Source organism: Camelus ferus, chromosome 32, assembly GCF_009834535.1.
Source record: "Camelus ferus isolate YT-003-E chromosome 32, BCGSAC_Cfer_1.0, whole genome shotgun sequence".
NCBI lineage: Eukaryota > Metazoa > Chordata > Mammalia > Artiodactyla > Camelidae > Camelus > Camelus ferus.
Window position 1 is genome coordinate 2272385 of NC_045727.1, and position 24178 is coordinate 2296562.

The window sequence follows — 24178 nt, forward strand, 5'->3', positions numbered from 1 at the left end:
TCAGAAACGCGGCTGAAGTCATCCGCCCGCGGGCGCGTGTGGCCAGAACAGGCAGCGGAGGGAAAGGCAGGCCCCCGGGCTGCGGGCCAAGGTGACGCCTGTTCTCGAGCCTTGGCCCAGCCGTCCCTACTCCGGTGGCCGAGGGCAGTTTTCACTCCTCTTTTACTCGTACTTCAAAATTCAAAATCTTGAATTGGAGTTAATCAAGTCATAAATCTGGCAGTGTGTCCTAAGTAAGACGCTACACGTTCCTCTGATGATCAGAAGTGGCATTTTAAAGAGCATTTCTCATTTCAGTGGGATAGTCCAAAAGAATCTCGGCTTTGCTTTTCAGTTGAGCCGGATAAGTACTTTATAACCCTACAGAAGGAATAAATATACATTCTAGTGATTGATTTTTTTTAAAGTAATTACCAGAAGAAAAGTACAATTCATATTTCAACTTCTTTTATTCCATGGCATATTTTAAATTCTCAGAGATTTTCCTTTAGCATCAAGTTTCTCATCTCTTAATGGTAATTCATACTAGTTTTTTAATAAGTTTATTATTAATTATTATTATTTAATAACCAGAATTGAACAATTTTGATGCTTTCCAAACCACTGCTAGATGTATGACAAGTATAAGTTATTAAATTTTTCAAATTTTGCAGATTTTTGGTACTTTAAAAATCTGTAATATTTTAGTGGAAGTTTCACCTGTCTGTGCAATTCTCAGAATATATATTTTTGCTACCATTATAATTTTAGAGTCTACTAACTGCCCACATCATACTTAAATTTCAAGAGCCCTTCCAAATAGGAACTCTGATTTCTTTGGAAATAAATGTGTCTTTGTGGTCAACAAAGAGCAAGGGAAGCATTTTCTGAGTTCCAGTTTTATGAGGCCCAGAATTTATTGGATCGTTAATAACTTAGTAGATGCCGTCCTCACTCATTTCACATGCAGTCCCGTTCCTTTAGTTGACTCCTGTGTTGTTCTCATCCATTTAAAAACACCCCAAAGTCTCATTAGAAGTTTCATATCATCATCTAATTCACGTGAAGTACAGCTTGTGGTGTTTTGAGGAGGGGCAGGTTAAAATATTTACATCAGCTCTAGGCTAGTATAGTCTGTCTGGTAAACTGACTTGTAATTAATCCAAGTTATTTTGAAACCCTAACCCGTATTGAAACTTTAGTTGAATCTCTCTTTTGTTGTTGTTTAATTTTTTTATTTTTTTACTGATAGCAAAAGAGCCAGATTTCTGAAGATCCTGAGAATGTAAGAGGGCACTTAACTGTGTGGATATTTCTCTTGTTAACAGATTGATTGCAGATTAAAATGCTTATTGATATACTCAAATACTAACTGCATAATCTGACCTTGAGACATTGTCCTTAATATTTCTGTGCATGGGGCTTTCAAAGCAGTTACATTTGAATTCTGAAGAAATTGTATGTAATGACTAAAGCTCTGTAAACCCATTTGTTTAATGCTTAGGCAAATGTTCTATAATTTCGGCAAAAAAAAAAAAAAAAAGAATTTTGTCAGGAGAATGAGCATGGCCCTTCACTTAATTCCTAGTGTCTTCTAGTTTTAATAGAATTATTCCAAAAGAGGTGATAGCTGACTGAAACATAAAACATATTCGGTGAAGTTGTTACAGACATTGTGGGGGAAAGTTTCCCCAAGCTGTCTAAATTTATTCCCACGAGAATAAAGGCATTGTGAGTCCAGGACTGCTTGCCTTTTGTGTAAACTCCCACTGCTGGCCAGTGACCGCCAGTGCAGCTGACAAGAAATTCAAACTTCAGTTCGTTGGAGCAGAATTTTCCTAGTTTGTGAAACTAGAGGCAAGCATTCTTCAGTGAAGATACTGTGTGTTTTAAATTTATTACTCTTGAAGCGAGATTTCCCTAGTAGCAGTGCTGCTAGGCATGTAGGTGTTTTTTTTTTCCCCCTTTCCTCCCTCTGATTAAGATCAAACATGCAAACACCCAATTCACATCCTACCAGAGTGGCCCCAGAAGCACGGCTTCTTGGTGCGCCCCGCCAGCCATGATGCCAATGGAAAGAACCTAAAAACTTCTTCCTTTGATTTACCACCGCAAGAGAGCGAAATTAAAACAGATAGTTTATCTTCCTGCCACCTCCTGGCAGCTGAAATAGACAACTCAAGACTGAACTTTTAAAAAGGCCTCCGTTCTGAAGGTTTCCTTTTTGTGAAGCTACTTCAGTGATCTGGGTCTCCTCTCTCCTTCCAGAACAGGTCCCCCACTGCATCGGTGTCAGTCTGCATGGGACTCCCTCCTGCCTCTCTCCTGCGCTTCCTGCAGAGCCTTCGCTTTCCCTCTCAGTCCCCTGCCCCGGGACCCTCCTCTCGGGATGCGCTGTCCTTTTCTAAGAAAGGAGTAATTTTAAAAGGAGGGTTGTTTGTAACTGTTGAGTGTAATGTCTTTACTGCATCCCACGGCATGGAAGTGGATCGCTAGTGCCCTTGTGGACAGGTGACCGAGTCCCAGATCCTCGGTGTGCACTCCCACCAGTAAGGAGGCATCTGGGTGATGTCGGAATGGGGAGAAGATCGTGTTCAATGGATATTTGCTTTTTATCTGGGAGTGGTGCCCTTTTCACCCAGAGGACACTGAACTCAGTGTCGAGAGAAGAAAGGTTCTGTTGCCTCTTGCTTCTTCCTGCTAATTTTGGATTTCTGTTCTTGAGGCTGTGACCTCAGTCATGTAGATCTGGATGAGATTCTTTTCTTACAAAAGTAGGCAAATTGAACAACTTCTGTCTAAGGCACATATGGACCAAGGGGACTATCCAGACAATTAGGTTTTGAATTTTACTTCATTATTTTTGTTGAGTTTAAAGAGCTGAAGCAGGTGAAGGATTTTTTAAAAATTTTTATTTACTTTAAACATATTCCATCATGGTTTATACCTGGTTCACAAGTAAAATGACCCCTTGAATGCGCTGAAATCCTCAGGGTACCACTGCATTGAGTAAAGATGTTCATAATGTAAAACAGTCCACCTTCTACTTAAGCCCTGCACTAGTTTCTGTTACTTTAGAGTTTGTAGTCATTTCCTCATTGCCCGTAATTGTTCAGACTGATAGATCTCACCAGTTAGAGCCACAAAATATTTACATTTTAATACAAGTAACAACAGATTTTTATCAGTTGATTATGTTGATAGCCTCTCAGGTAGAAGAGGTGAGTGAGGAAAGAGGTACATTGAGACTAGATTATTTCAAATTGATTAAGATCGTACTGCATTTGTGCCTGTTAGAAAGAGGTCACCTGCTAGGTTTTCCATCAGATTACACCTAAGGAAGTAACATTGGAGAGTCTGAGGTTTTGAAACACGCTAGGATCTTAGTGGCTCTTTTTGCATGGAGTTGAAATTCATGTCTTTCTGTTGAGTCACCATTTCTTGCCTCTGAGCTGAGAAGAATGACTTCATCTTAGGATCAAGATTATGAGTCCCTGTTAGGTTCCAGCTAAACTTTTCTCCTGCTTTGAGCCTCAGGGATGGAGGCTGTCAAGCATAGTTATTACTGAATTTTGTCTTTTAAATCTGATCTCCCTCCTTTATTTTCTGGTGACAGACAATCTTTGGGAAATCTACCACTGGAAGGAAATTACAGCTTTAGTGGCTCCTCACCTGTCATATGTGACAGTGTTGCTAAGAATCTCAGACCCTCCTCACTCACCTCAGCAGAGGCCACTGGTGTGACTTCCTCAGCTCCCATTTCTAGGTTCCCTGCATTAGGTTTCATACTTGACCCTTGCTCAGGTCACGTTGTAAGCCAGAGTGCAAGGATCTGCTTTAGGGACTTACTGAACACTTAACAAGACTTACGATGTTATCTTTTCCATATTTAGATAAAAATGATGATCATTTTAAGGTCAATCTACTTTTTAAGTCACTGAGTCAGTTACATACACATTAATGTCAAGTAGCCATTGTGGGGAGGAGGGAAATGATAGTTTAGAGGATTATTAACGATTCTAATTTGTGCTGATAAACTTCACTTATCAATATAACTCATATTTGGCTGCATGCATCTGACACTTTTCATCTTGCCTCATTGTGTGTTCCATTTTTTCTTTCTCAGTAGATTAGCTCATGTCTCCCACCCACCTCATCCTCTTATCCATAGGATCATCCTCACTCCCAACCCCCTCATCTCAGTCCCGTCTCGTCCCCCTCCATCACCTTTTTTGTTCACCCTCTGGCGGAAGGGACTGGTGGCTCAGCCTGCATGCTGCTGCTCTCTCCTCCTGTGCTGGCATGTCATGGTGGCACTGTTGTGTTTCTTCCTCTTCCTTTTTACTAACAGACGCAGACCAAACTGGAGCATGCCCGCATTAAGGAGCTTGAACAGAGCCTGCTCTTTGAAAAGACCAAAGCTGACAAACTCCAGAGGGAGTTAGAAGACACTAGGGTAATGGTTTTCACTATTTAATGAAGCAGACCCATGTTTGTGAATGGCGGACGCCACGGGTAACGGGCCTTGCAGTTGGCCTCAGCCTTGACCCAGTGGTTCGACCCAGGTTTGGCCCTGGTGCTACTCAGGTGCTCGCGAGCGGAGGCTGATGGGCAGGCACAGGTGTTACATGGAACCTTTTGTCAAAGGCGAAGACTTGTTCCTTTGGTTAACTCAGCCACGGTCAAGGTCAGAAGCTCTGCGAACGTATAGACGGCCCGGGCGTCCACAGCTCCGTTTGAGGTTCTCGAGTTAATATCGTGAATACCTTTCCCTGGTTTGCCACCAGCAGTCAGTTGTCCTCTTGTTCTCCTATTTCTAGTTACTGGGTTTTCTGAATAATTTTTTGTTATTGTTTTTCTTTAGCTCTCGTTTTCTGCCTTCTTCCCTGGCCTGTTGGGGGAAGGGAACTGAAACATTGGCTCTTCCTAATGAATGAGAGTTAAGGACTTTCACCCCAGTTATCTTTTTTTCTTGGCACCTGATTTCCCTTTGCATTTCTGTTACCCAGAAGGTTAAAATCTCAGTGGTCAGGAGGGAGATGTGTGCTGGGAACAGAGTGGCTTCTTACAACCCCCAACTTACTGTGTTTGGCCCTCAGAGCCAGTGCGTTAGTCACATTTCACTTACTTACATGTTAAAGCGCCCACACAATGCTTACTTCATGCCAGGAACTATTCCAAGCACTTTACAAGTATTAACTTACTCAGTCTCACCACAGCCCCAGGAGGGAGGTAGTAATACTGTTCCCATTTTACAGATGGGGACACTGAGGCACATAGAGGTCAAATAATAAGCCCAAGGTCACCCAGCTAGTAGAAATAGTGGGGCCAAGATTTATTTCTGGGTCATTTGACCCCAGAGTCTGTGCTCTTAACAGGATGGATTCTGTCTATTATGGAAGTAGTTTTGTGCTGAAAGATTTAAGTGAAAATGTATTTTGATATGTCCCTTTTAAATCATGAATTTGACTGTCAATGGCGAAGTGCCCAAATCCTTAACTTCAAAATTTCAAAAATTACTGTCTCTGATCAAATTTGATATCCTGATTTTTTTCTTTTGACTTATTAGCATTTGTAGAAATCTCTCTTGTTGAGAAATCATTGACTGATCTAAAAAAATAGAAAATCAAGTGATTTTTCTTCTCTAAGTCGTAAGTTTTCATTTTTTTCAGAAGAAAGAAAATGTTCTCGGTCAACCTCAAAACTAAAGATGTCTCCTGTGTATTTGACAAGAAAAAAATCCTGGTAGTTTGCTGCCGTTTCTTTGTTACCGGAGAGCCAAAGACTTGATCTGGGAAATACAAGGGACTGATGAAAAGACTGAGCTGCTGTAGAGCGGCTGGCTGTTGAAGTCAGGATGTGGGGTTTTTTTGTTTGTTTTTAACTTCTGAACTCCTCTCCCATACAGCTTTATCAGCAAACAGTTTTGCTGTTTGTTTTGTTTTGCTTTCTGTGGATAAGAAGGCACCCATTCACAGCACGGTGTATTCACACACTTCACATTCAAGCTGTTACCTTTGCCGAGTCCCCCTTTGACCCTCACCGTTGGTTTGCCAAGTGGGAAACTAACCACCGACCCTTGAGTTTCCTGTCACCTGCACTCCTTCTTAGGAAGCGCTTCAGAATTCCTCCCAGCCAGGAAGCCTGGTTTATAAACAGCGTGCTTGGTGCTGTAGAGACGTTAGCAAGAATAAGAAATGATACCTGACTTCTATGTCCTCAAACTAACAAGAAAGGCAGGCCCATTGATAGTTCCGCCTGAGGGCAGACTTTGGGAAATAAAAAACAGAAGTGCTGTGAAAATGCTACACAAAGTATAATCACACTGTTTATTATTTTCCCTTATTTTAACTTGGCATTTCCTCAGTTTGGATGTTTTATTGTGACTAGTTAAGAACTAGTACCCTATTGGATTTAATTTACTTATGTTCTAGACCTTGTAGCAATGGGATTTATTAATGGTTTGTACTTTACTTTGTGGTAGCAACTCTTGGACTCCCCGCCCTCCCACCCCCCCACCCCCAGGAAAAACTGTGTAAATGAAGTGGCATCTTTGACCTGAAGGGTCTATAACCCTGAAGCACAACAGGGAGGCAGCTCTGAAATACTTAATGACTTGGTCATGCAGTATGGGGGCCCTGAGTGCCTTACTTTCCTGTTCTTTGTGGACACTTTATTCTGTGTCCGTCTCACAGCCTGTCAGTGGGCAGAGGGGAGGAAGGACACACACCCAGTACCTTCTGTCCCAGTAAAGGCTGTGAGGGAGAGGAGCCTTCAATCTAGAGGACTTTTGATCCATGGAGTTTGGGACTCCCTGGTGTTTTTACATCATTCATGTTCCCTTCTATTTCCCAGGTTCATCAGATAATTAATATTTATGCCTGAAGCTACCATTTCTCACATATTTTGTCTAGCAAACCAACTGCCTAACAGATAGAGGGAAGTAACTTCCTAGGGATAAAAGGACGCAGGTTAGGAGAGTGTTTTTCCTCATCCTGGGGTGTTTGTTTAAAAAAGAAAAAAAAGCAATTCCTCGGTACGACTTCAGAACTCAGATAGAATCAACATGTGGGGGTGGGGCAGGTAGCTGGGGCCTGCAGTGTAGACATAACATCCCGGGTGATTGGTGAGCCACTGGGTTAGGGGAGCCAGACGTGTACGTCAAGATGCTAAAAGAATTATAAAATCTTAAAGGGGAAGGAGCTCTGTATAGAATTCTTATGTGTTGTTGCAGGTAAGTAAGCATTCTTACTTTGTCCTTTTTGAAAAAGATTAGTAAGTTAGTTCTTCATTACCCACTTGAGGCTTTTATTCTACGGTTGTGGTGATATTCACTGAGACACAACAGGTATTTTTTACACATTTTATATCAGTGCTATCCAACACACATATAACATGAGCCACATGTATATAGTGAAAAATTTTTTCTGGTACCCATATTAACATTCTTTTCTAATAGGTAAAAAGAAGCAGGTGAAATTAATTTAATAATTTATTTTATTTAAGCCAATATATCCAAACTGTTACCATTTCATTATATAATCAATATAAGAAATTATTAACAAGGTATTTTATGTTCTCTTTTCCCCAAGTCTTCATTATGTATTATATAGTTGATGCTTACACCACATGTCACTTCAGATGAGCCACGTTTCAAGTGCTCATAGCTGTGTGTGGCTCATGGCTACTGTACTGGACAGCACGCTTTTCTGTAAGATCACCTCCATCTGATAGACAAGCGTTTATACATGTTGGGTGAAGTGGGATAGAAAAAACTAGCAAAAATAAAGATTCTTGGGGGCAGGGTATAGCTCAGGGGTAGAGCACATGCCTAGCATGAACAAGGTTCGATTCCCAGTACCTCCATTAAAATAAGTAAATAAATAAAAACCTAATTACCTCCCCCCAAAATAAAAAAAAGTTTTTTTTTAAATTTTAAAAATAAGGATTCTTTCTTCCAGAAGGCAGACAGATGAGAACTTTGAAAGTTCCTGTTTCTATTAAATTATGACCAGTCACTGGGCACCTCCCTGATTTAAGGTTCTTTAGAGGGAAAAGAGATTTTTTTTGGAGTGAGTTAACCTTAATATCAGTTTTATCTTCCTCTAGCATCTCAAAATGGTTGAAAGTTTGCCAAAGACAGTAGTTTTGAATTGGAGCTCCCAGAACTGGTCTTAAGACATTATCTCAGAGTTAGATTAACACACAGACGTTCCCAGGTGGCTTGACTGCTGCCTGAGATGGGGTAGTTACTGAAGATCTTCAAGGTTAAAGAAAACCATCAGTGATTTGTTGTTTAAATGATCTCTTTTTCTTTGGACTGCTGATACTAGGTGGCCACGGTATCAGAAAAGTCACGCATAATGGAACTAGAAAAAGACCTCGCATTCAGAGTACAGGAAGTGGCAGAGCTGCGGAGAAGGCTGGAGTCCAGTAAGCCTGCTGGGGACGTTGATATGTCACTGTCCCTCTTACAAGAGATAAGCTCTTTGCAAGAAAAGTTAGAAGCCACCAATACTGACCACCAGAAGGAAATCACTTCTCTGAAAGAGTGCTTCGGAGCCCGGGAAGAAACACATCAGAAGGAGATAAAGGCTCTTCAGGCTGTCACAGAGAAGCTTTCCAAAGAGAACGAGTCCCTGAGAAACAAGCTTGATCACGCCAACAAGGAGAACTCGGATGTGATCGCTCTGTGGAAGTCCAAGCTGGAGACCGCCATCGCCTCCCACCAGCAGGCGATGGAGGAGCTGAAGGTGTCCTTCAGCAAGGGCGTCGGGACGGAGACGGCAGAATTTGCCTGAGTTAAAAACCCAAATAGAGAAAATGAGACTAGATTACCAGCACGAAATTGAAAGTTTGCAGAATAAACAAGACTCGGAGCGGTCTGCTCACACTAAAGAGCTCGAAGCCCTAAGGGCTAAATTGATGAAAGTCATTAAAGAGAAAGAGAACAGTCTGGAAGCCATCAAATCGAAGCTGGACAAAGCAGAAGACCAGCATCTGGTAGAAATGGAAGACACCTTAAACAAACTGCAGGAAGCTGAGATAAAGGTAAAGGAGCTAGAGGTACTACAAGCCAAATGCAATGAACAAACCAAGGTTATTGATAATTTTACATCCCAGCTCAAGGCTGCCGAAGAAAAGCTCTTGGATCTTGATGTGCTTCGGAAAGCCAGTTCCGAAGGTAAATCGGAAATCGAGAAATTTAAACAGCAGCTTGAGGCGGCTGACAAACAGATTAAAAATTTAGAGATTGAAAGGAATGCTGAAAGTGGCAAGGTTTGTATCCACATCCTCCATCTTTTCTTTTCCATTTCTTATTCTTAGTTTGTATTGTGTGTTATTTCTCAAGTTGAGGTAATTCATCCTCCAAATTCCCTGACTTAGTTGAAACTGGTGCTAACAAATTTCCCAATTGAGTACAGTATCTTGAGAGCAACTTGAGTATGGTTTCATCTGAGGAGATTAGAGAAAATAATGGCCCACCTATGTAAGTTCATTCTGGTTTCCTAGTATCTGAATACTTTATTACTTTATCTCTGGGCTTTCTGTGGTCTCCTCTTTAAGCTTGGTTCTGGTCTACAAACTCTTTTTTTTTTTTAAATCGAGAACTCCTCAAATGATGTTGTTAAGGTAAATGAATTGAGCTAGAAACTTGTCAGATCATCTCCTCCTTTCCCACCTACGGAGTTGCCTCGTCTGTAAAACAGAACGTGAACTCTGAGTGCACTTGCCTATCGTGAGTGAACCTGCTGTGATAAATATAACGTTCACAGCAAAATGAAGGTTAGGAGCCTGGAGCCCTTTGCAGTGCCATCCCCTTCTCATTGGAGTTTTTCCTCTGCCACAATGAGAACGTGATCTATTTCCTGCGCTTTTGAGGAAAGACTGGACAAGTGTGCTTTTGAACAAGGCATAGGAAATTATAAGAAACAGTTGCCAGCTACATTTCTTACTAACTAGCCTTGTTAAATGTCACCTTCATTTTTAAGGATTGTTCGAGGAATGAATACTCGTTCCCAGTCCTCCTGCCACTAGTTGAGGCGCTGGTACTGATGCTGAATATTCTGAGCTTTTTGCGGGAGAAGCTGCTCTATTGGCAAAGAAGGAAGGGTTGTGATGGTTAAATGGGGAGAGGTGAGGACAGACAAACAGCTAAAGTTGTAACGTAACATTAGTTGAAGATAACAAACTAATAACAGGACATTTTTCTCAAATCTCACTTGGATCCGAAATACTGATTGAAACACAAAAATTGAGGGGGAGGGCATAGCTCAAATGGTAGAGTGTGTGCTTAGCATGCACGAGGGCCTGGGTTCCATCCCCAGTACCTCCATTTAAAAAAAAAAAACTGATAATAAATAAGTAAATAGACCTAATGACCTTCCTCCCCCAAAATTAATGAGTAGAGAAAATGCAGCTCGTGATTGGTCCACTTTTTTACATCACAGCTTGAAAGCCAATTTCTGATGGCTGTTGTCTAGTGCATTTAAAAATTTTAATTTTTATTTTGAATGTTGAAATATCTAAAGGGATATACAGAACTACAGAAAATGATACACAGTCCACAGGAATCACTAGTCCTATCTTCAAGTTTTTAAAGTCCAGAAAATGAAATTACTCAACTGTCTCATTTAGAAAGTAAGCATCTGCACTTTCTGCTTTAAATCATGCTGATAGTCTGAACTTAGGTATAGAAATATACTCTGTTTTCCCTATTTTAAAATGGCTATTGGACAGTTTTACCTGTAACTGATTGTGTGAAGTCACTGGCTTCTTAGAGTTTAAAAAAAAAATACCAAAATGACTTTTTATCCATGCCTTTATTTCTTTAAGTTTTGTTTGGTTATATTTGTTTCTCATACATTTTTTTTATGTTTGTTTTATTTTTTTCTTTCTCATTCTTTTTTGTTTCCTTTTCATTGACTTGTGAACCATGTAACTGTATGGTAGGCTAGTAGCATCACCAAAGAGCTGCAGGGAAAAGAGCTAATGCTTAATAACCTTCAGGAAAACTTGAGTGAAGTCAGTCAAGTGAAAGAGGCTTTGGAAAAAGAGCTTCAGATCTTGGTGAGTACCTGCTGGGAATCTGAATCCCAGGCTTTGTGGCCATTTGTATTGTTCCTGTTTAAAAACGAAAGTCTCTATAAAGAAGTGAGGCCCCTATTTCTTTTCTCTTGCAAAGTATTGATTTAAATTCCATGTATTATTGTTATTGGCTGATAAATAACTTGAGGGGAATTGGATCAAATCCAGACTAGCAGTAAAGGTAAGTATTACTTTTTCTTTCTTTCTTTCTTTTTCCTGTCCTTTGCCTCTGGTAATGCATTGCTTTGGCATGTTATTGACTGCTTAGTTCCACTAAACACAGGGACCTTCCAAGTTATACACCCAGCACATCAGGGTCCATTTATAGTGAGGTCTTGCCCTGTGCCTGACAGCAAGCCTGCAGCCTGGCCCGTCCGTACCCCCTCTTACTTAGCAGGGCAGGGTGCTGTCTAGCGAATTCACAGAGTTCTCTCTCACAGCTCAGTTTATCCCACCTCAGGAAATTACTTCTCCTTCCATATATATCCTCTTTCCTTAACCTCAAGTAGTAGGACTTTTTTTTTTTTTTCTCAACTGTTGTTCCTTCTGCCTTGCTTCCTCCGTCAAAAATACAAGCTTAGTCGTGGCCGATAACCATGTGCGGGAGCCAGTGATACCCACACGTCATGAGAAGGGAAAATCATAGGCTTATGGAGAAAACCAGATAACAGAGACATGTCTTAGATCCTCCACATTCCTTCCTGGTCTCCACTCACCGCATTTCTGTGCTCACAGCAGTGATGACTAAAAGCATTTTTTTCTTATTTAAGTGCCAATATTACAAATTTCTACTTCTTAAAATGTTAATTATGTAGCTCACTGTTCATTGTCTGAGTTACTGTCCACTATATGTAAATTTAAATCAATTAAAATGAAATAGAATATAAAATTCAGTTCTTCAGTTGCACTAGCCACATTTTAAGTGCTTAATAGCCACGTGTGGCTGGCAGCTGCCATATTGAACAGCACCGTATCTTTGTAGAGAGTTCTATTGGACAGTTTTGATATATAGTATTTCAGCTACATTTTGAGAAAAAGTTGGCCTGGAAATTACCGTTTTTCAATATGGTAGCCTTTAAGAAAATGTATTTTGAGTCTCACATAATTTCTCTGCCCTCCTCCCCAAACTTACTGAATGCCTTACTTTTTTTGTAAGTTAGAGTATTCTTCTGTGTCCTCTGAAGAGAAAGCATGCCGCCTGCAGTCCTGCTTTGGGAACACCACAGGTGGATAACCTGTGGACTTTGATGGATTTGTGCCTCGTGTGCCCATTTTTAAAATAAAACCTGAATTAGTTAGAAATACTCGTTTAAAAATTCTCTTGGTGTATCTAGCTCAAAGTTCGTCTCAGGAAAATCAGGAGAGTGATTTTATCCTGGCCCCCTGTCATGCTTAGATAGTATAGTAGCTGAGCAAGAGACTTTTCGGTTTTAAGTAGTGGACCAAATCCAGTTTCAAGATACTAAGTTCCAGTTATTCTTAGATGTAAAACATTTCAGAACTGCTCACTGCCTCAGGCAGATTTCTGAAGGGAAGTTCTGCTACTTGAGGGTAGCAACATGAAGAAAAAACATGCACGTGGCACCACACGTGTATACACACGCATATATTTATATAAGTATGCATGCTCATCACACGTGTGTGCAGATACATGTGCAGAGCCAGACATGCACACACATGTGTGGACCTCCTTCACTCGTGTGTATACGTGGACAGTATATGTATGGAAGTAATTGATGCTTGCATACTTTAAGCATAAGGTCGTTTTAATGAAATGAAACCAGCAACAGAAAGTAGATAATGTTGTACTTATTGAAACTTTTTATAATTTGAGATGTTTCTATTCCAATTCTCTTTCTTTAGAAAGAAAAGTTTGCTGATGCTTCAGAAGAGGCAGTCTCTGTTCAGAGAAGTGTGCAAGGTACGTCTTACTGAAGTGAGCAGCTCACTTTAGAGAATGTCGTGTTCTCAGACCGGAGCTGGCCTCTGGCGTTATGTAAGACAGATGCTGCCTGTGGTCTAATTTCACTCTCCTGAAAGTTTCCACACTGCCCAGTAGTGCTGGATTCCACTGGCTTCCTGAAGCCTCAGACTCCCATTAATTCTTCATTCTTTTGACTTAAAGCTTTTTCCATATTAAAATGTAAGTATACTTGGGAAAAGCATTATCTTACTTAAGCTTACGTCTTTGGTAGCTTTATTGAGTTTTAAGTGAAAGTAGGAAAGAGATTCCAGGAAAAGGGTTGCCTAGTGCCTCATCTGCAGATTTGGGGAGGCAAGAGAGAGCAGCTCACTTCCTTCCTTAGGTTCCCTGTACAGTGATCTGTTTGATCTGTAACGAGACTCTTTAGTGTTCCTGTGATCCCCAGTCTCAAGCATATGACTTGATTTGGTTGTAAGACAGCCAAGCTGTAGGTGGTTTGTTAACTGTGAAATATACTAAACTTTTAACTTTATCCCGAATAGAGACTGTAAATAAATTACACCAAAAAGAGGAACAGTTTAATGAGTTGTCTTCTGAATTGGAGAAGTTGAGAGAAAATTTAACAGGTAAGAAGACGTCTGGTTACTATAAACATTAAATATAGGAGGCTTCCTGGGATTTGCTATCCCTGTAGTACTTCACAGTAACATCTCTACTATTCAGGCATAAATTCTTCACTCGCTGTTGTGTTACGTTGTGGTAAAAGACTTGTTGGAGGTCTGTACGCGTCAGCAAATTCTCTCTGCCTTGTTTCCCTGCAAGTCAGCATCCATCACCTCTCACCACTCCCACTGCTACCCTTGATCCAAGCCAACCGTCATCTTTGATGTTTCTTTTTTTTAAATGGGGGATTATTAGGTTTTATTTATTTAATAGCGGTACCAGGAATTGAACCCAGGACCTCATGCATGCTAGGCACACACTTTACCCTCCTTTCTCCAAACCATCTTCTTTAATCTGAGCTACTGTAACAGCTGGTAACAGCCACTTCTGCTCTTGCCCTTCAGTCCATTCTCAGCACAGCAGCTGGAGTAATACTTCCAACATTAGGTCTGACCATGTTACTCAAGATGGCCCAGTGGCCCCCATCTCCCTCAGACTAAAAGCTGTGGTCCCTACCATCATCGGGGCCTGTTATCACTCTGATTTCATCCTGTACTCTTATCCCCTTGTTCTTTCCAGTAAAGCCATATCGGCTTCCTTGTTTACACTTGATTGTCAAGCATGTTCCTGCCTCAGGGCCTTTACACTTGCCTGCATTCCTCTTCCCTCACTTCCCTCAGGATTATACTTAAACATCACCATCTCCAAGAGACTCTTATCAAGATTTTAACCTCCCCAACTCCTTCCTAGCTCCTTTCTCTGCTTGTATTTTTTTTTCCTCTTAGCACTTACCACTGTCTATTACATGATTTATTTTCCATGTTTATCTTGTTTATTGTCTGTCTGCTTTGCTAGAATATAATTTGCATGAGGGGAGGGGCTGCTGTATGCAAGTATTCCCAGAGCAAGGCTTGGCACACAGGATGTAATCAATGCATTTTTGTTAATTATAACACAACAGTGCAATTTTTTTTCTACATGTATTCAGATATGGAGGCAAAATTTAGAGAGAGAGATGAAAGAGAAGAGCAGTTGATAAAAGCAAAGGAAAAGTTGGAAAACGATATTGCAGAAATAATGAAAATGTCGGGAGATAATTCTTCTCAGCTGACAAAAATGAATGATGAATTACGTCTGAAAGAAAGGTAGGCGTGAACGTTAATAAGAGTGTGTGCTTTGGGTTAGGCTCTGAAGCAACGTCTGGATGGAGGGGATCTGAACTCTTCAGGATTGTTATGTGGTTTTTTTTTTTTAATTTTAAATTTTCTACAATTTTTAAAGGTGACTTTCTAGTTACAGTTACTGCAAAATATTGGCTGTATTCTCCATGTAGTCAGGATTGTTGTGTTTTAAAGTTGCCTGTCTCCCTTCCTTTCTCTTATTATCTCACTATATCCTTGAATGAACTATTTAACCTTCTAAAGAGAACAGTATTGTAGACTTTTTGGTGACTTGTTAAGAAAAGGTAGTGGTTTACCGATGGCAATAACACCTTTTACAGGCAGTTAAAAATGTTTTTAACCTATTTCAGTATAATAATAGGTAACATTTGTTATTAAGGGCTGACTGTGCGCCATGTGCTGTGCTAGCAGCTTTCTGTATTTTCTAGAGAATATTTTCTCATTCTCATAATAATCCTGTGAGGTTAGTGTATCATTGTTCCCATTTTAAAGGACAAGAAGTTGAGGCTGAATGAAGCTAAGCAGCTTGCCGGAGGTCTTGGATCTCGGCAGCCTGGTCCCGGAGCCTAGCTGCTCGTGGTCACTGCAGGGTACTTCCTCCGTGCGAAAGCTTCTTTTATCTCAATCTCCGTTTTTGTTTTTATTCTCAGGCTCTCGTTGCTTTCATTTTTTTTTTCCTTTTCACAGCTGCCATATAAAAAAATTGAATGTTTTATAAGACAGAAACTTCTAGAGGACACATTAGCCCAGTTATTCTGATTCTGAAAGCGTTACTGCTCGGCCAAGTGGTGTTTGCACCCAGCCGTGCGCCCATGTGCAGTCCGGCGCCGGTGGGTGGTGGGCGCCTGAGCCTGGGGTGGGGAACTCAGGTCAGACTTGCTGTGAGGCAGGTGAGCTGCACAGGTGGCTGGGGCACAGAGCCTTTGAGACGCTCTACCTCTGTAGGTGTAAAATCCAGAGGTCCCCTCGAAGTTTCCCTCCTGTTCTCCGGTCCACTAGGTGGCCTGTTCTCCAGGTCATGGCATCATTTTCTGTACATCTTTATCTGACCCCATGGTTATCTTTAAGCTGGAACTTGGAATTATTTAATGTCATTTTTGTATCTTCTGATCTCAAGCCACACCAAACCGTGTCTTTGATAATCTAGTCTGCTAAAATTTTGAAACCTTTCTAAAGATTTATTTCCTCTGGTAGGTTTACTTTTCACTAACTTTTCCTTATTTCTCTCTTGACATAAAATAATAAACCTTGGCAATTACAGTAGTTGTTGTTACTCTAGGTAATGTATTTATAACCACCACTATTGTTAAAATTATTCTTCAGGAGAAGTCTTTTTTTTTTTTTTTGGCTTATTTCAGATGTTATTAATTACTCATAACATTTTAAATAGTATCTTTTAAAGTATAATTCTAGAATTTAAAGCACTCTTGAAACATCTGACATGTTGTCTTGAAACTTGTTCTAGGAATGTAGAGGAATTACAGCTAAAACTTACAAAGGCTAATGAAAATGCAAGTTTTCTGCAGAAAAGTATTGGGGAGGTAACTCTCAAGGCCGAACAGAGCCAGCAAGAAGCAGCTAAAAAGCATGAAGAAGAGAAGAAAGAACTCCTGAAAAAATTGTCGGACCTGGTAAGGAGAGGATCAGGGGGACCGTTTGCTGGCGGGGAGGTGAGGGGCAGGATGGTTGTGGCTTGGTGACCGACTCCTTGCTTGCGGTTCCTGCAGGAAAAGAAGGTGGAAGTGAGCCACAACCAGTGTCAAGATCTGAAAGCCAGGTATGAAGAAGCCAGTTCTGAGACAAAGGCCAAGCATGACGAAGTCCTGCAGAACCTCAAGAAGGTGCTGTTGGACACGGAGGAGCGGCTGAAGGCCGCGCAGGAGGAAAACAGCGCCTTGCTGCAGGAGGTGGAGGAGCTGAGAAAGCAAGCCGACAAAGCCAGAGTACGTCCTGTCCCGGGAGAAGCGTGTTGTGTCGCCGCTGGCATCGCGGCTGCGAGGATGCTTGGGGGGCAGCAGCAAACGGGATGGGTTAAGTTGGCCTTGGCAAACACTGACCTCCAGCGTGCATGGCGGGATGGTGAACGCTTTCCCGTGGCTTCCAGCACTTTGTCCCAGCCGCTGTTCCTTCTCAGGCGGTGATGGCTGCAGGTCCTTCCTCTGGACGCACTGTGTAGCCACCACCCCCTGCGCTGCTCGCTCCCCAGCTGTCCCGGAGAGTCTCCTGTTGCTGGAGCTCTGCCTGCCTGCTTGCAAGAGACTCTTTGTTGTGGGAAAGCATGTTCCTCTAATCTTGGCCATCTTACTGCCACCTTGCACCAGGGATCGGAGAGGTGTCTTGCAGACAAGCAAGAGGCAGAGGCCAAGTGAAGCAAGCGGGCAGGGAATGGAGCCTGGTGGTAGGACCAGAGCGCTTTGAGGAAAGATGAGAAGGGAGAATGCTATAGAGGGCTTTTAATGTCCCCAGGAGGGCACTGGGAGGCTTATTAACAGGAAACTGTGAGAAAACATCCTACTGTTAAATAGAGTAGAACTTGATATACTGAATTTCATTTTATGGTGTCAGGATCTTATCAGTGTCCTAATATGTTTTTTGACTCCGTTTGCTTAATGAAGTTCAACCCTCCAATTACTATTTAACTTGCTCAAAGAAAAACAAATACTTGTCTTTATATTTATTTATTTATTTATTGGCGGTGGGGGTAGGTAATTAGGCTTATCTATTTTTAGAGGAGGTACTGGGGATTGAACCCAGGACCTCGTGCATGCTAAGCACGCACTCTACCGCTTGATCTATACCCTCCCCGCCTCCTGTCTTTATTTTTAATGTGTCAGAGAAATGTTTCTGTATATAGGAGCTTAGTAGAAAGAAAGTATGAAAGTGCATACGTAGCCCTTGAAATAGATACCATTTAAAGCTCGTTAATTAAGTGGGGCACGACATAGTGTATGTCGTGTAAGATGCCTCCTAAATTTTTGACTCTTCTGGCTGACAAGGCTTTCTCTTTTCCCTATGAAATATCTCCAGTTTTTACATTTTACCCTGGATATAATTTCCAGACTTTTTGTCTTTGTGGTTCCCTTTATCTGGACAGACCCCAGTTTTTTAGTGTTTCCCTTAAAATGTTACAGCCTGACCAAACCACAGCGTTCTAGTAGTTTGTGTAAGGTCTCATTAATTTTGTTTGTTGGGTTTTTTTGTTTGTTTGTTTGTTTGTTTACAGGGGTCATTTGGTTAAAATGCCAGGATTGTTCTCCCTCTAAATTTGTCTGGTTATATGATTTCTGTGGATTTCAATGTTTGTCAACAACAGTGGCTCACAAACTCTTTTGAGAATCTGATGAAACATTAAGATGTTTTTCCAGGAGTGTTTGTAGCTGCACTCAACAGTTTTATATGAAATTTCAGGAGGTTCATGGAGCCTACAGTGCTTCTGTGTTCCCTAGTTTAAGATCCAGTGAGTCCAGTACAGTAGCCACCAGCCACATGTGGCCATTTAAATTTAAATCGGTTAAACATTAGTACAATTATAAATTCATCTTCTCAGTCGCACTCACCACACTGCAAGTGCTCACTAGCCACACGTGGTTGGTGGTACCATAATGGATGGTGCTGATAAAGTGTATTTTCATCACTGCAGAAAGTTCTGGGCAGTGCTAGTAGAGACACTGTGGTCAAATTGTTTTATAAACCAGTACATTTTTTAAAAACCTATTTATTTTAGTCACCAAAGCCTAGCAAATTAGTCTATTTTTAATAAGTTACATGTAATATTGGGACTAAATCAGTTTCAGGCCAGGTCATTTAGTAAATAAGCTTCTGCGGTTAATTTGAAAAGCAACGGTTTGTTTTCCCTCACCCTTCCTCCACTTTTTTGGTTAAAATATACTCACTTTTTGTAGTCCTTTGGATTTTTTTCAATTTGATTTTTTTTTTAATTTCATTTTTTAAAATGGAGTTACTGGGGATTGAACCCAGGACCTCGTGCATGCTAAGCATGCACTCTACCACTGAGCTAGACCCTACCCCATTCCTGGATTGTGTTTTAAAAAATCCCTCTATTAAATCCTTTCAGTGATAAAAATAATTGGATAATTGGAATGGCAAAAAAGAATCTTAGGCCCCGATGTCAAGATCAAGCTACTGTTTTTATCTTCTAGGTAGTTATCAGTAATATTTCAAAAGTTGTTTCAAAGAGAAAATAAACTAATAGATATGTCAGCACTCTGCGAAGCTAGACTTGCTTTGCATTTCCCTTTTATGGGCTCTGTTCATCTGGTTTCTTTCCCTTGTTATCCAGATAGTTTCTGTGACATTTATTGTAAAAATGTTTTAAACTTTAATGATTTAGGTTACATTAAGTTATCTGGGCTTGCATTTGTCTGCTTGATTTCATTTTGTTTCCATTCTTTCCTCTTTTTGTTTCTGTAGTCGCTAACTTATTTATTAACCTCAGCCAAAAAGGAAATTGAACTAATGTCAGAAGAGCTGAGGGGTCTGAAATCAGAGAAGCAGCTTCTTGCACAGGAGGGAAATGCTTTAAAGTTAGAAAAAGGTTCACTTTTGTCAAAGCTTGTAGAGGTGGAGGCCAAAATAACTTTACTTCAGGAAGACCAACAGAAACTGTGGTCAGTAAATGAAACTCTTAATTTAGAAAAGGAGAAAGTCTTAGAAGAAAAGCAAGATGCCAAAAAGCTTTATCAGCAGGAACAGCTCGATAAAGCAGCTTTGGCTGTTGAGAGAGAAAAATTACTTAGCGAGGTCAACATTGCACAGGAAGAACTCTTGAAGATAAACATGGAAAATGACTCTCTGCAAGCTTCCAAAGCAAGCTTGCAGGCACTCATAGAGGAACTCCAGTTCAGCAAGGATATTCTGACTGCTGAGTCTAAGAAGAGTCAGGAAGAAAAAGATCACCTGGAGGACCATATCAAGAAGCTTGTTACCGAAAACCTTGCCTTGGCTAAAGATAAAGATGAAATTATTCAGAAGCTTCAGAGCTCTTATGAGGAGCTAGTCAAAGATCAGAAAACCTTGATGCAGGAGATTGAGGACCTCACAACTGAGAAAAAGTCAGCTTTAGAGAAACAGTCAGCTCTTGATAACACTTGTGTAGCCTTACGGGTGGAAAGAGACCGGCTTCTTCAAAACAGCAAAGATCTGCAGTTTGAGAAGGACATGCTGCTTCAAGATCAGGACAAACTGAATGCCAGCCTGGAGGCCGCCCTCCAGGTCAAACATCTGCTCAGCACGGAAGCCCACGAGCTCCGTGCACAGCTGGATGAGGCCAGCAAAGCTCTGAGGAAGGCCGAGCTGGAGACGATGCAGCTTCAGGCCACAAACACAAGCCTCACAAAGCTGCTGGAAGAAATTAAGACCAGTCGGGAGATCACAGACTCCGAGTGCATCCAGCTTTTGCACGAAAAAGAAACTTTGGCCTCGTCTGAGAGAAGGCTCTTGGCGGAAAGTGAAGAACTTCTGAGTGAGAATAGGCTCATCACTGAAAAGCTCAACAAGTGCACGGAAGAGGCTGCCCACGTGGAGACGAGCCTGAGTGAGAAGATCACTTTCCTAACTTCTGAGAAGGAGGTGGCTTGTCAGAAAATCGTTAAGCTCAAAAAGCAGCACGATAGTCTCTTGAGGGAAAAATCTGTACTGGAAATGCAAAATGGGGATTTACTTGCAGAAAGGGAGAATTCCATCAAAGCCATAGGAGACCTTAAAAAGAAATATGATCAGGAGTCTGCAAACAGAAGAATCATCGTGCACGAGAAGATGAAACTGCTCAGTAATCTTGATGCTCTGAAGAAAGAGCTTCAGGAGAGAAAGAAGGAAAACCAAGAGCTCACAGCCACCAAGTGTGATCTCTCTTTGATGCTGAAAGAGGCTCAGAATGCCAAAAAGATCCTAGAAAAACAACACACTAACGTATTGCAGGCCAAGGAGAGTTTGAATGCTGAACTGAAGGCTTGCTGTTCTGAAAAGAACATCTTGCTGAGGGATGGGTTGAACCTGCAGGAAGAGTGTCAGAAGCTGAACGAGGAGGTGCACACAGTGCAGCAGTCCCTCATCCTGGAGAAAGAAGCCAGAGCACAGGACAGAGAGTCGTCCTTGTATGAAAGCAACAAACTCCACGGGCAAATGGTGCTCCTGGAGCAGGAGGTGGAACAGCTCAGAGTGTGCATGAAGGAGCTCCAGTCTGAAAACTTTGTGCTCATCCAAGACAAGACCAAATCAGAGGAAAAAGTGGCGGAGATCATTAAGGAAAAGGAACTCTTGAGTGCAGAGACGGCTCAGCTTGCTGCCAACATAGAGGCTCTGAAGAGCGACTTTGCCACCTTGTCCAAGTCCAAGTTGGAGCTGCAGGAGCTGCACAGCTACCTCACCAAGATCCTGGATGACCTGCGGCTGAACCACGAGGTGACCCTGGCCGAGCGAGCCAAGGTGGTGCAGGACAACAAGAACCTCCTGGCCGAGAAAAGAGAGATGATGCTGAGAAAGGACGAGCTCCTGAAGGAGAAGGAGAAGCTGGCCGAGAGCTACTTCAGTCCTTCAGAAAGAGATTAGCCAGCTGGCCAAAACCAACAGCCATATCTCAGCCAATCTCCTAGAGTCTCAGAATGAAAACCGTATTTTGAGGAAAGACAAGAGCAAGCTCACTCTTAAAATTAGGGAGCTCGAGACGCTGCAGTCATTTACGGTAAAGGGGGAGGTTCGAGTCCGGAGCACCTCGACTAACACTGTGCACTAACCCTGTAGTGGCCGAGGGATGTGTCTTCATTCCCACAGAAGGAACCCCACCCCGTGTAGTCACTTGCGTAGATGTTGCAGGCTGTTTGGTTACCACCTGAAAAAGGCAGCTCTTTACTAAATGTCTAATTGTAGTCTCTCTCTCCATTAGGAAAAAATTGCAAACTGTGAATAAAAACGATGTTATTTTTTTTTTTAATTGAGGGAGAAATTTTTGTGACAGAGGGCAACTGTGGTTCTCAAAGGTTTAAGAAAAGTGGTAAAATGGGCACATTTTGAAACATAGTATTCTCTTTGCGGCCTTCAGCTGCTTCATTGTGTCTGTTCATTTGCCGCTGAAAGAGTCCAGGGAGGTCTCCGCCGCTGGCAACCCGGGGCGCAGGCCGAGTTCCCGTCAGCTTAGAGGCCGCGTGAAATTGTAAGCAAGTGCCTAAAAAGACGTTAATTCACTTTTACGGTTTTTTCCAAAACTTTATCAGCTAAGGATTTTTTTTCATATGCGTATTATCTTTTTTATTCACAGCCATGCTTTTGTTCATAACCTGCAGCTTTTCATAGACTTTGCCATTCGTTGCTTCGCATTAAACACTTGAGACTTGCACTGTATTTGCCCAAATTTTATTTTTATTTGAAAAATTCTCAACCTAAATTCCGAGTGATCTCAGAAGCCCCGAATTTGAAATGAGGAAGAATAGTTTTTAAACATACAACAGTAAATATGAGTAAGGGAAAAATTCGACCACACAAAAATTTTACTCTTTCTTGTCACTCAAACATAAGTGAGAATGGTGAACACTAGTCACTGTAAGTTGAAACTTGGGAGATGTAGGCTTAGAGGGGTCTGAAAATACACAGATTGCGTATTACAATTGGCTTGTTGAAGAATGGCACTGGGGGTCTGTGACTTTGTTCTGGTTTGGAGTCAAGACCTTTGATGTACTGGTCTGTCTGTCTGGCCGCAGGTTGGTGACTGGCCCACCCTCTCTGTGTGCTTCCTTTAACCACACAGACCCTGAGCCCTGCTGGGCAGCTCGGCCTGAGCGTCAGTCACCTCACCGGCTCGGCGAGGGGTGCCTTTGTTTCTCACAGTGCTTTCTTGTATTTAGGCTGCTCAAACAGCAGAGGATGCCATGCAGATAATGGAACAGATGACCAAAGAGAAGACCGAAACTCTGGCCTCCTTGGAGGATTCCAAGCAAACAAATGAAAAACTGCAGAATGAAGTAATCAGATTTAAGTGGCTTTTTGTACAAAGGACAGCTTATCGACTTCATGGAATGTTTGGTCACTAACTCAGGATTGTTTGGTTTTTGAAGTGTGGCCTTCCACAGGTTTGATCGATGTTAGTGGAGTGGAATGTACACCAGGACCGTGATAATGTTAAATAAAGTGTACTACTCCACTGCTTACTTAGTAGGGTCAACCTTTAAAGAATGAGGAGGAATCCCTAATAGCGTGGCTTTTCTATGATAATTTTTCAGTGATAGAATTAATGAGAAGAGGTACTGATCACATTCTCTAGCTTTTATATTTTTTTATCCTAAATTAACGTAATTTTTTCCTCAACTATCTCCCAACTTTGAGCTACTGAACTCCATTCCTCAACCCTGAGTTTGACATAGGCCTTCTCTTGGCCTAATTCAGTACTGTTTCCCTTTAGAGTCATTTTGTAATCAGTCACTTCTGGGTTTCAGACAAATTTGTGGCATCAAGATAATTTTGATTCTGTCCAAAAGTAGCATTTCTCATTCTTGCACCCTTCTTTGACGTCCCCCTCCCCCTCCCAACTCATACCAACCCTTTCTTTCTTTGGAAAGCTGTTATGTAAACCCCGAGCAGATTGCTTCGCCAAAATAGTTACGTGAAGTTCTGCAGAACTTCAGATGCTTTTTAAAGTGATAGGTAAGACATTAAGGAATTAAAGCAAGGGAATGGCAGCCACACTGAGTGGCTACTGTAAACATCAAGCCTTCTCATTGTGGGAGGTCAAAGATTGAAATCCATAAAGACTGTGAATGTTTTGAGATAATTATAGGGTAAATAAAACTTGACACAGAAGGGAGTGCATTTATGGAATTGATTGTCCTAAGAGAAGAAGACAAGCTGAAACCATAAAAGCATTAAAAAAACCATAGATGATAATCAAAATTAGAAACTAAAGTAAACGAGAAAATTTTGGATAATGTCTCTAACCTTTGACGATAGATTCGGCCTTTGAAGGGAGAAAGGTGGGCTTCCATGACATGCCCCTTGGTGTCCCATCTATCACAGTGGGTCCAGAAAACAAGACTGGGTGAATCATTTTTTGGACCCACTGTGATATTTTGGGATTTTTTTGTTCCATGAATCTGGAATGCTAGAGGGCATTAAAGGAAGATGGTGGTGTTAAAACTAACAGGACACTCTCTAGGACTCCTGACTTGGGAGCGTGTGACGTGGCAGAAGTATCTTTGGCCATAGGGGATAACTGCACAAGTCCTCGGAAGCCAGCGCCGCCCGAGGAGCCCACCCTGGGTGGTGGATCCCCCATAACGAGCTCCCCACCTGGGAGCACCTAGAGCTCCAGCCGCCTGCCAGAGCCTGTGGTTGGTCG

The 24178-nt window shown here is 41.7% G+C and overlaps 1 protein-coding gene across 1 annotated transcript in view; it reads left to right on the forward strand.

Moving 5' to 3' along the window:
• Positions 1–24178, forward strand: part of CLIP1 (CAP-Gly domain containing linker protein 1) — a 112167-nt gene that overhangs the window by 55205 nt on the left and 32784 nt on the right. Inside the window, 11 exon segments of the mRNA XM_032471588.1 lie at positions 1232–1264; positions 4331–4435; positions 8313–8777; positions 8779–9258; positions 10933–11049; positions 12931–12988; positions 13534–13617; positions 14643–14799; positions 16301–16466; positions 16563–16778; positions 22692–22808. Of these exon segments, the coding sequence (XP_032327479.1) occupies positions 1232–1264; positions 4331–4435; positions 8313–8777; positions 8779–9258; positions 10933–11049; positions 12931–12988; positions 13534–13617; positions 14643–14799; positions 16301–16466; positions 16563–16778; positions 22692–22808 (1998 nt within the window).